The sequence below is a fragment of the Protopterus annectens genome, chromosome 4.part0 (genome assembly GCF_019279795.1).
Source record: "Protopterus annectens isolate FY-2018-M chromosome 4.part0, PAN1.0, whole genome shotgun sequence".
In the NCBI taxonomy this organism is placed as follows: domain Eukaryota; kingdom Metazoa; phylum Chordata; order Ceratodontiformes; family Protopteridae; genus Protopterus; species Protopterus annectens.
In genome coordinates, this window is record NC_056733.1 from 15,537,602 (window position 1) to 15,551,048 (window position 13,447).

A 13,447-nucleotide genomic window follows, 5' to 3' on the forward strand; every position below is an offset into this window, starting at 1 on the left:
ACCAAACCTGTCTTTTCTGCAGAAAGTAATAAATGCAGTACGGTCTTTTCTGCAGAAAGTAATAAATGTAGTACTAAAAGGAAAACAGCATAATCAGCAAGTATATTTATGCTGCCAACAGTGTTTAAAAAATAATTGTAGAACAAAACCAAAGGTGCAACTGGTGAGATAGCCAGGAAACCAAAAGAGAAACTAACAGTTTAGCGCTTTCATCCACAATTTTAATATGTGAACTTCTTCAAAAACAAATACACATTAAACCCAGTTCCTTAAATATACAACAATACAGGAAATGACATCAAATTCATTGTTAATTGTTAATTAACATAAAATACAGTCCAATAAAGTCAAAATCAAATGCAAAAATCAAATGCAAAAAAATAATAATAAACTTAACCGAATAAATTCAATGAAATGAAATAAAATGACATAAATGTAAAAATGTTTCCTGTAATAAAAATGTTAAAAGGCAAGCTACAAACCTATCTATATATTAAAAAACACTTTAAATTGATAGACTCATTCAAGCCAGGGAACTTATCATTATATTATAATGTTCACATGATATACTTTCAACATTGCCTTCCCTTTACCCATTGTCAACGAAATGTGGCTTATTAAAGACATAATTATTAACAATTGGAAGGTGGTGTTGGGCAACAAAGAATTGGTTGATACCCTGGGGGGTTAAACCCACATTCACCTACAAAAGGGTAATTAATTTAAAGTCCATGCTTGAGGCGGACCACAACAAACATCAGGACAACATTAGAGCTGTCAGCATCAAGAGGGGTACATATGCATGTAACAATTGCAGACAGTGTAGATTTGTTAGTAATAGTACTTCTGTATTTATTAGATTTTTAAACTACACTATCTGGGCTAAAGGTTATTACAACTGTAATTCAGAATATGTAGTTTACATTGCTAATTGTGTATCATGTGAACATTATTATGTAGGTAAAACCAAAAGGCCTTTGAAAAAGAGAATATATGAACACAATTTAGCCATAAAAAACAAAGACAGGTTCAATTATTTGGCCAAACATGCAACAGTTTGTAGGGATTTTAAGAAATTTGAGTTCTCAGTGTTGGAAAAGGCTCACACTAGTGAGTATGGTGGGGATTTAAACAATGTTTTGGAGTGTAAGGAATCATTGTGGCACCTTGTGTTAGGGGCTGATAAGTTCCCTGGCTTGAATGAGTCTATCAATTTAAAGTGTTTTTTAATATATAGATAGGTTTGTAGTTTGCCTTTTAACATTTTTATTACAGGAAACATTTTTACATTTATGTCTTCATTTTATTTCATTTCATCGAATTTATTCGGTTGAGTTTATTATTATTTTTTTGCATTTGATTTTTGCATTTGATTTTGACTTTATTGGAATGTATTTTATGTTAATTAACAATTAACAATGAATTTGATGTCATTTCCTGTATTGTTGTATATTTAAGGAACTGGGTTTAATGTGTATTTGTTTTTGAAGAAGTTCACATATTAAAACTGTGGATGAAAGCGCTAAACTGTTAGTTTCTCTTTTGGTTTCCTGGCTATCTCACCAGTTGCACCTTTGGTTTTGTTCTACAGTTCTACAGTTTTTAGTTTTTTTGTTTCATTTAAAAAATAATTGTTGCAGATATTTTTCATTTATATGAGGTTCTAAATTAAACCCAGTAAAAAGATGAGTTATCTATGTAAATAAAGAAGAAAGAGGTTTAGGGTTAATTAATCTGTGAACTTATGAAACCATGAACTGTTTCATATGTCACTTCATTAATTTTGTACAAGGTGTTAATTAGATAAATGAAAAAGATGAGATATTAGTAGTAAAATTGTATAAATAGAAGTATGATCAATTTTGGGCTATGGCAAAAAAAAGTGTATAAATGGAGAAATAAAATGTTACCAAGAAAAAAAAATTGTGGAACATAAAAACTGATGACATAGAAAAAGAAAAGTATGGAATAATAATGTAATGATAAAACATTACTATGTAAAACCATTGGAAAAGCTTACAGATAAAAAAATAAAGCTATAAAAATAAGCAGCAAATGGTATAATCAGAAAGTAGACTACAAAGATTTTTTGTAGAGACTGGTAATAGATAAATTGCCAGTAAAAGAAAATGTGCCATATAAGAAAAGTGAGAAAATATGTTTACACTGTCAAGAACAACAACAAACTAAGAAACGTGTTTTTGAAATTTAAGAGAGTAAAAAAGTTATGGAGAAAACTATTTAATGACGATTTTTTTCAATAATTTAAAATAATTATATAAAATAAACATGGATATGATTAAATATGGCTATTATAAGAGTAGAAGTAAAGAATATGTTAAAGGAACAGATAAGTTATGTCATATATGTTATATGAGATGAAATAAATGAAATTATCGTTAATGGTAAATGGATTTTAGCAATATTAAGCAAAATCAATAGGTGGTTATGGAAAAAGGAGTGGAGGTCTAATAGGGATGAAAATTTAGTATGATTTACATAAACAGATTTGTATATATGTAGATTTATCTTTGCATATAAATAAAGGACCTCTACTGTTTTCGATAGGTGCCATGAGATCTTTTACATCCATGTGAGCTACCACAAACTCAAGCAGAAGGGGCTGGAGTTTAACATCTCAGCCAAAGGACAGCACATTTAGGAGTGCAGCATCCCCCCTTATGCTACAGTCCAGTACCAGCAATCCATCTACCTGATGTGAGAAAACAACCCACAGCCTTTTGTACCAGCAGTAAGTGTGATTCCTGTTGCACCACTGACACTGGCTGAAATAACTGCTACGTGAGAAAGAGTTTTATAAGACAAGCCTCTAAGATCAGTTTTGGCTGCTGTTTCAAAAGGAGGCAGTGTTAGTTACTCCAACATAGAGCTTAGGTGCCATGGAGGTATGGTTCTATTAGAGGTGGTCTTAATAAGAAGTAACCTCTTAGGGAAACCTTACATACTTTTATTGATACCACTAAGAAAAAATGAGGACCCTGATGAAAATTCTAAAAAGTCATATAATACAAACTGAATATAGAATAATTTAAAGCCTGATCACAAGTGTAGGTCAAAAACCACAAGACTGTCAGAACTTTGGACAGAGAAAGGGTCAAGTTAGTGGGCCATAAGGACATTTTGTCCATTTACTTCCATAATCTTTTACTAGTGGAAAACTTCTGACCAGCTGGACCACCCTGGGAAGGTATGCTGGATCCCATAGTCAACAAAAGAATGAGAGAAACCACGTGTCTTGTCTGACAGACATAAGGCCTAGATGAGGACTACTGAATGGGTAAGATAGGAGACCTCACAGAGTTCTGAAGAGATTCCTCTACATGATACCTATCTGGACTAATATGGGGCTGTGAGAATGCTCTTGGCCTTGTGCTTTTCAGCTTTCTGTATCTATTTCATAATAAGAGAAAACTAAAAAGTACCTGGAGACAACTGTTGTACCACAGTATGTGGAGATGTTTGCCCCTGTCGAGGGAGTGAGAGAGAAATAGCTACTGTATTTGGCATTGATTGGGGATGTAAACAGGTCATGGCAATGCTTTCACCAATGGAAAAAGATGGTGTTTGCCACCAACTGACTGATGGACCATTCGTGAGGCATCAGTAAACATCAACTAAACCTGTTTATCAGAAAGTGATTAAATAAACATGACCCATCCTCACAGCTCCATGTCCTTTTAACACAGAGGACAGGAACAGGTTTGCCCTGTTTGCTGATGTAGCAAACCAATGTCATATTGTCAGAGTGGGAAGCAACTGCACTTTGATGAAGGAGGTACTGTAGGACCTGCAATGTAAAAAAGGATCCCATTTTCTCTAGGATACTGTTGTATAAAGAGGCCATTTCGTGTGACCAGTTCCATTGGCCTTGGCAGTCTGCCCTAAACTAAGCCCCACCCCACTCTAGGGCAGAAGAATCCATAGTGACCACCATCCTTGGGGGGGGGGGTGGTAAAGGGAAAGCCCAGAGGAGAACTGTTTGGTAGAAGCCACCACATAAACTGCCAACAACATACCCATGAAATCTGAATATGAAAAGGCACTGGATCCATATTCTCAGACCACTGGACCCTGACTGTCTAATGAAAAACTTGCATGTGGTATTTGTCAAAGGGACCAAAGAAACTTCTTGCTGCAATAAGGACTGGAATCTTGTGTCAGGAAGCAGCCATTACTGTGGGAGAAGAATTCTTGACATAAGATTTTTAATTTCATATGATAGAAGACTGACTCGAAGTCTTTGTGTCCAGATGAGCTTGTACTTTGAATACACAGTTTTCACCTATATTTGCAATAACCAAAAAAAGCTGCAGTAGACAGTCCCATGCTTGTATCAATGACACATTTGTCAAACTTGCTAGAAGCCAGTCATCCATATAAGGAAAAAACCTTGTTCCTTTCAACCTGAGATGAGCTGTAACAACTGCTATACATTTGCTGAATAACCAGTTTGGGAGGAGGTGACAAAACAGGAGGCTATGAACCAGCAATGGCTGGCCTTCAACCTGAAGCACAGAACCTTCCTGGACACCTTGACTATCTTTATGTGCAGTTATGCATCCTGGAGAGCAGTACAACACATCACATCCAATCTCCCTTCTCTAAACAAGTATTGACTGCACCATGATCATTCAGAATTTCATCTGATTTAGCCTGCTTAGGTTTAGGAGGGGCCTGGGGTTCTGTCTTCTTGGGAACCAAAAACACTCACATTGGAGCAGCATATGGCACAGAAGAATAATTCTCTTACTGTGCCCCAGATGACCTGTGCTCAATTAGCAACATCACTGTTGGTGGTGGCCGCAGTGGGAGGATGGGAGAGTGTGGCCAATGTCGGTTCACCCATCTTAGGTGCAGGGAGGTAGCTTAGGCTCATTGCAATATGCAACGTATGAGCCACGCCAGCTCTGTGCTGCATGAGCTAGGGGTTGCTCATGAGTGACTCACTCACATGAGCCTGAAGAGGACAGCAATCATGGAGCTGGCAAGGCTGTCATGAGGGGGCAAGAGTTAGGCCACATTCCCTGGCAGCAGTATCATACTGCACTAGTATCCTTAATCTCCTCACTGACTCTGGATTTAGACTGGGTTGATCTGGGGAGACTAAGGTGGGTCCAGTAGACCTGGTGAATGAGGACAGGAACTGTTGACAATTGATAGCTGCAGGGGGGGGAAGAAAAAGAAAAAAAAACAGACTCCTGAATAGACTTCGTAGTCTGGTAGGACCTCTTAGACAGCTTTTTTTCCCCAGGAGATTTTTTTACCTCTAATAGGGCTCTCTCTTTTTGATGGGGTAGGATACTGGTAAAGGGCAAATAAGTGGTCCTTAAATGAAACAGGAATGAGATGCTGTAGCTTCAGGCTATGATCTCCCTTATCCTCTTATCCTGCATAATAGCCTGCCATTCAAGAAAGTGCAAGGAGATTCATCCATTCTAGAAATTCCCATGACCATTTTGGCTTTTATCAGAACTTTGCTCAAATGGGAGCTGTTGACCTTTTTTAAACCACAAGTTTTGTGCACTTCTCTGGCTACAAGAAACGTTTCTCAGAGGAATGGAAAACATTACTCTAACAGCTGCTAGCATCTTCCCTTCTTGTTCACTCTTTTGAAGCTTCCTCTTTTTCCTTACTTATGGTTCATAAGAGGATAAGCCAATATATTGCCCCTTACTGAAAGATGCCTTGATGTTGTCTGTGAAATTACAATGACTGAGCTAACAGTCGTCATGAATAGCAATGTCTGACTCAGCTGCAGAGGTTGTTCTATCTACATTATTATGCAGAATTTACACGGACAGGTACTCACCTACCAGCACTGAGGATTGCAGCCCTACTGCTATTCTGCACTGTTAATCTTGGTCTTGAGGACATGAGCTGAAGGACACAGTGGTGCTGAAAAAGTCATATTCTGGGCCAAACCAGTAGTGAAATAACAAGCCCAAGGAAGGAGCAACAGAGGAGATGGAAAGGACTTTATGTCGTTGCCGTAAACACAGAGAAAGAGAGATACTGCATTCAATCTGGTTTTGTCAAGGGAAGATCATGCCTACTCAACCTGGTGGATGACTTCAAGAAGGTCACCAAGGCAATGGATGAGGGCAAAATGGTGCAAGCTGCCTACTTGGACTTGACCAAAGCATTCAATTTAATTCAAGCTCACTTTATTAGTCACAAACTCCTATATCACCTTCTGGATAGTCAACTGGCTTACAGCTAGAACCCAAGAAGTTAAAAAAGGGGAGTCTACCTTCACAAAAAGGCCAGTCACTAATGTTTTCCGAGGACTCAATATTGAGGCTGCTCTTGCTTGGCATCTACTTCTCTGAAGTCAAGGCTAATGTCAAAAGCCTCTTGCTGACCAAATTTGCAGACAATTTCAAATTAAGTGCAGTCATTGAATCTCCCCATTACACAAAGATCTTCCAAGACAGCTGACAAAGACATAACTGGTCCTGGAGTCACAGTCTTAAACTCAGTGCTGAGAGGTACATAACAGTATCCTTTGGTAAGACAGCCAACTTTGCAAATTACTACATCGATAATACTTCCCCAAGAATTGACTCAGTAGTCAAGTATTTGGGATCACATGTAGCAGAAACTTATCCTTTGACCATCATGTGTCTAAAGAAAACCACTCCATGTTGCGCAGCTTATAAGCAAGATTATAGCATCCAGTTCCAAAGATGTCATTGTTCTGTTGCCTTTTGCCCTCACAAAACCAGTCATTGAATAAAATGCATCCTTTGGCATGTACCTGACCAGGCAGATGTAACAAGTGGAGTGGCCACAGAGCTTCCTGATAAAAAGAATAGATGGTATAGAAAACAAGTCCTATGTGGACTGCTTCAAAGCATTGCCCTTGCACTCTGTTTCCTAGAGGTTGCTGAGAAGTTACCTATGCCTGGCCTACACAACATCATCTGATCAAGCCTTAATGAACCTGTTGCACATCCGTAAATCAAACAGCACCAGAAACTCCTGATCCAGGGACCTAAACTAGCCTGCAATATAAATAGGACATGCTAGAGGTACATGTATGTGTCTCAAGAGGCCCCTTCTTCCCAACCATGTGAAGCAAAGTTCTTCTCTGCACTTATTCAAGTGAAACTTGGATCAGTGGATGGGGAATCTCAAATTTATCCCTGGCCTAGCACCTATGTCTCTGTTAGAGAGAGGAAGCTTGTATATACTCAACCACTCAAGCCCGATTTTATATACCCCCGCATAACTTATGGCACCAATACCTTTCTAATACTTCTGTGAAGTACGGCTAGGAGGACCTTTAGGATCATTAGCATGCTATTCTCCTGTGATCCTAAGAAAACACATTATATATGCAATCAATCACATATCAGGGACTGCATATCATTACTCATTACTGCTTTTTTGGCAATTCTGGATGCCCATTGACAGGCCTGAATAAGCATCCAATTGCTGTGAAAACAGGGTAATGCAGTATCATTTTCTATATTTTTGTTCTTATTTATTCAACTACCTTTAAATAAATAATCCTGTCCATCATCTTCCCTGTCAAGGACACTACATTCAGTAATTATTTTATCTTCAACATTTGATGCTAACCTTAACTTCCTCTTTTTAAATTCTCTTTACAGACATGCCTTAGTTTCTTTTGTCTTGTGATCACGTTTGACTGTTGCATGTAAAGATGTTCTCATATTTTCACAAAACCTTTTTTTTTTGTTTTGCACTTTTTAGCTTCTTGGAAACCAGTGACTTATTTGCATTTGTCTATTTTTTTGTAAATACAATGCTTTTTAATGATTATAAATCATTGCTCTGTCCCCCCAGACAGACAGCTTGATAACTACTATATACTATATACCTTGTTTATACTTTATGTACATTATTTTTGTAACACTGCTAAAAGGTTACTTTTGGTATTTCATAATCTTCAAAATGCATTCCAATCAACAGCAGCCAGATTAAATCTCCTGTTGTCAAGTTAGTCCCACTGCTAAAGTACTGATTGCCCAAGTCAGCCAATACATTGTAGTATGTGCAGAATTCATACAGCCTGTACGATAACATAGACACTACGGTGGCGTACTGGTAAAGATCTCTGCTACAGAGCTCAAAGGTTTGGGTTTTAGTCCTGATCTCTGGTCCCTTTGTGGAATTTGCATGTTTTCCTTATATCTGTATGGGTTTTCTCTGTGTACTCCAGTTTCTTCCCTTCTCCTCCTCAAAAAATGCACTCAGACTAACTGGCTACTCAAACTGTCCATACATAAATGTATTTATTTACCCTTGCCCTCGTTATGTCATAGCTAAAAGGAGTCAACAATGACCACAATTCAATTATCCAATTAACAACTAAATTACGTGAAAATATTTACAAGATAGAACGTTCGCACATATTACCAAATGAGGAAAACATATGTTTTGCTATGACGAAAAACTACATCGATAACTCCACAGTGCAGTTTATTATTAAAGAGAGACAGAAGCTTACTCTGTTAACTTCTTAACACAGAATGCAGTTTTATTTTTAGAGTTCATGAGAAATTGTTTGTGTGTCATCTCAACATTTTCTACATAATTTTCTTTCATTGGAATGAATCTCTAATTTGGCTGGCTATAAATGTATAAGTTTTATGCATCATAGTCTTTGCCTGGGAAAAGAAATAAGAATTTATATAAGTCAGTGTAAACCATATGCAAGTTTTATCATAATATTCATGCTGTAGTCCCTGAGTTTTAGGGCCTGTATATCTGGACATGAGCTTCTAATGGACATAAATGTACAACTCTGCTACACTACAGTTTCTACTGTACAAGTAATACCATATGAAGTTCTACTACATGCTTGGATGTTAACGTCTACGGAACTGTGCACAACAGCATACTTATATAGTATGGTTGTACAACTGTATGTACATGGAGTCACTGCAGCTATCCCACAAAAGCACTGAGTGAACTCGTACACAGTTTGTGTGTGTGGTACTGGCATCTTCATGCGGATAAAGGTAATGGATACAGTAAAGGCTAGAATTCAGAGACATTTCCCTGTGCTTGTGGAAATTACTGTGGCCAAACATAGCAGTTTTCACAAATGGAGAAAATGCAATTTGGAGACTTCTGTTGTAGTTTCAGGGCCTGTATATCTGGACACGAGCTTCTAATGGACATAAATGTGCAACTCTGCTACACTACAGTTTCCACTGTACACATAATAACATATGAAGGAAGACATCATTACTGACTAATCTACATATCTCTGAATCACTTGCAAGTACCGCTAACACTAAACAGCACTCATCAAGAGCATTTACCACAGGAGATCCAGGCATCGCTTTGGAACGGGCACCCCCCATTCACTCTTCCATATAAATGCACACATTAAAGCATATACACGGAAACATACTTATACATTTCAACTGTCCCTGATTTTACAGTGTGTCCCTTATGTTGCCTTGCCCTTCATAAATCAGGGAAGATTACAGCTGGTGAAATAATACTATACGTTAGAGCTTCATACTTTTTATTGTTCCAAAAATGCACTGTGATACAAAACCTGTTGTTCCATTAACTTTTTATGTGAATTAGTGTACTATTTAAAAACTGTCTCTGATTTGTGGTCTTCATTCCTTCATTAAGTTAGCCTTGCCTTCAAATGCTTATGGCCATACCCCCTCAATCACTCTCCCGCTTTACAGAACTTATCTGATGCTGCCTTTTATTTTTGCTCTCTCCCTCGTAAATCACGGACAATCGGTCAGTCATTAAAGCCCCATATTAGAGTATCATACTTATCATTGTTTAGAAAATGCTTCATGATAAAAAGTTAATAGAACACATTTTGCAAGCGACTTAGAGTAATACTTAAAAAAAGTGTCCCAGGTATTTAATGCCCCCCCCCCCTTTGTATTACAGGCTTTGATTGTTCATCTAGTGGAGTTGACAGTAATGGCAGCTATCCCTCCAAAAGGAGTTAAGAGGTATGGCAGCCACGCCCCACACTTACACTCACACACACACATTCAGCCATTCATACACATACACACTCTAATAGACACACACATACCTCACCCAATCACACTCTCAGACACATTCACCTGTCCACCAATACACACAAACACACACAGACAGTCCTACTCTAACTATCCCCTATGTAAGCCCCTACTGTGACCACCCAGACAAACACACATACACCCCCCTCCCCCAAAGACCAGTCATACTACTACAGACAGGCAAAAATGCCACAAATACACACCACCACCATCAGTACATCACTGAAGACACTTACCTGATCTTATTTTTAGTATAGCTTCCCCCATTGTTCACAATACAGGAATGCAGTAATTTGGCTGTGATCATTAACACAACCGTCTGTGCTAACTTATGCAGCTGACCAATTCTCTAAATCACTCAGCTGCATAACTGCCCTAAGCGAATGTATTTCCTGAAGAAAATGCATTGGTAATTAGCATACACTGATCCCCTAGCATTCTGGAATATTTCATTAGTATTTAGCAAGGCTGTGGAGACAACCCTCCACAATGATTCTACCCACTGTGTAGAATGACTGCCCTTGGCATATTTCTGAATTGGGAAGGGATACTGCTAATAGTTTTATACCCGTATTAGGGTTTATCTCTGGTGATAGCCCTTTCTAAATTATAGCTCGTTTCACTTTTTTAATCACCTTGTGGTGATACTGTACTGCACTGACTGCAATCATAAGCTGTTTGTAGCAGCTATGTAGTGCTCTTGAGATCATACAAACATTGGCTGACCTCCTAAGCTCCATTCTCAAGGCAACCCAATTTTACATTCATTCTCTGCTACTTACTCAATGCAAATCAGGGTTATGGGGAAGACAGACTCTATCCTAGCACTCAATGGCCAAAAGGCAGAAAAACTACTCCTGGAACATACCAGTTCATCTCAGGATATACACACTTGCATGCATGGATAAGTTATGTGCATATACAGGCAATTTGGGGATTCATTGATTCACGTGTGGAACATCTTTGGGATAAAGAAGGAAACTACAGTAAAAGAAAAAACTATAAATGAACAGAAGGAAGACTTACAGACTCCACATAGAAAGCACCCCAATAAAGAGCTAAACAATACAATTAGCAATGCTAACTACTGCATCACTGTGCCATCCCTAATGTTTAGATCACCTCTCAAAATGCAGCACTGTTGCTGTGCATCCCCAGTGAGCATAATCCTCTACACAGTCATAATAATTTACTTGTTATGTAAACCTCCATAGATTTGCCATCTTAGGAAATCTGTGCTAACATGACCAACTTACAATCCAACATGGTTACTTTTGGTTTTGTTTTTCTCTCCCCTAATTTGCTCTGTTTAAAATTTCTTATACAATACATTAAATGATCTACAGTTCTTCCAAAATACCTCTTCTGATGCCTTCATTACTGCAATTTATATCAAAAATTGTAATGAGAAGCAATGTTAAAACATTGTAAACATCCTGTGAAGTTAACAAGTAGGAAGAAAAATTATTTTAAGCAGATTTTCTGGAATGACTGCTAATTAAAGTTTAAATCTTGTAAAACACATTTACAGTGATGAATACTTATTCAGTCATAAATCTTTAAAAAATACTATTTCAAAAAATGAATGCAGGCTGCTAATTGAAGATACCATTTAATCAGAGAACTCCTGAAGTAATGCTTTACTTAAGTGCTGTGTGAAATGTAAAATCCAACATTCAAGAAAGAAACTGTTGTTTAAACAGTCTACATCTGTTATTTCTCTATATTCAAAGATCTTTTCAGGTACTAGAGACGTTGTTGCTCAAATGCTGTAGGCAAGACCAATCTTTCAACTATATACTTTTTTCTTCCGTCTGTTAATGGTAGAGTGCTCTTATATTGTGGTAGGAATCTCTGTGGTAAGGATATAAACCACATTATGAATTTTAACATGATGCATATCATTACGTCCTCACCCTTCACTTGTTGCTGAGCGATAGTACACAAAACATAACAGTGACAGTCAAACTTATAGACAGGTTTTATACAAAGCAGAACTGGCAATTATCAACTTAAGTTCATACTAAGCAGTTGATTCAGTGGACCACACGTAGCCTAGCCAATGATTCCACTCTTTTACCAACAGATGAATTATTACCAGACCTTGACCCCTTTCCATAAGGGCTACAGGGGCCACAGTGGGAGTATACTTACAATGCACAACGAATTGGTTCAAATTACTATTAAAAAGAGCCACGGGGCTACTCTGCTTAACCTCTGAGGGAAATCTATTCCATAAAAGAGAGATGCTATTGAAACATATTTATCCTGCCAACATGTCCTATTTATGTTTCAGTGGAAGCGTACATTTTGTGAGTGGCTCTTTAGGGTGGTACTAACTTTGTGGACGAGTAGAACAATACAAAGGACTGGAGTGGCTCTTCAGAGTGGTATTAATTTTGTGGATGACTAGGACATTACAAAAGATTGGATCTTTGAAGGCTTAGGCATTGATTCCCTCCCAAAAGTGGGAAACAGAAGAATGAGAACACTTTGCGGTGGTCAAGATAAATCAAAACTGACATGCCTTTGATGCTTTTGATAAGGAAACCCTGCGGTCTCTCAAGCTGGACCATATATGCCTGGGTATGTACATACCAAGGGGGATGCTGTGTTCTGTTACTGGTGTGATAAAGAAGGAGTAGATGGGGACAGTAACCTCCTTGAATCTAGAAGATATGTCCCAGGTGATTAGTCTGGCTATGTAAAAGGATTTTCTAACAGTGGTCACATGGTGGTCAATGGATAGTTCATTGGCAAAGAAGGTGCCAGAGTCTCTAATGGCAGAGGTGATTTTAGGGGATGATGCTTGTGTGACAGGAGCAGAAGTGTCCCAGTTTGCCAAAGGAAACAAAGCTGCATCTTTTGGCATTTTGAGGTCATAGTCCAAACACCACATGTTAGTAATAACAGGTCATCGGGGGTATTTATGACAGCTCTGAGTTTGCAGTCAGTGGCAAACCTCATTAGTCACATGCTTATTTCTGGTCTTTAATTCCAGCTGTACAGGGCAGCACATGTTGAAATACTGTGGCAGAAACAACCTCATATATCACATTGAATACGACTACTTACAGAATCCAATGCATTCCTGTCTATTTTCTGATGGGCATCTCGTTTCGTTAACATACAAAGCATTTATTAGGCTCTCTCTCACATCAAGAGCATGTGAAAAAGTTTGTATAATATACTGCATGTGCAAACTATTCAATGAAGGAAGCTTTTCATCAATAAGACATTTAGCAGTGAACGGATGAAACTGACATCAGCATGCATTATGGCATCTGTTCAAGACATCTGCAAATATCTTGATAAAGACAAGTCATCAGTTGTCATAATATTAACGCCATTTTAAAGATATTTAGAATAAAAAATATAATTAACATTACCTG

At 37.9% G+C, this 13,447-nt stretch overlaps 1 protein-coding gene across 3 annotated transcripts in view; it reads right to left on the bottom strand.

The window, feature by feature from the left end:
• Nucleotides 1–13,447, bottom strand: part of TEX2 (testis expressed 2) — a 1,745,284-nt gene that overhangs the window by 57,731 nt on the left and 1,674,106 nt on the right. For all 3 annotated transcript variants that reach the window (XM_044068055.1, XM_044068056.1, XM_044068054.1), the window contains one exon: nt 13,445–13,447. This exon is cut by the window's right edge and continues 118 nt beyond it. In XM_044068055.1, the coding sequence (XP_043923990.1) occupies nt 13,445–13,447 (3 nt within the window). The remainder of the gene's footprint in view (nt 1–13,444) is intronic.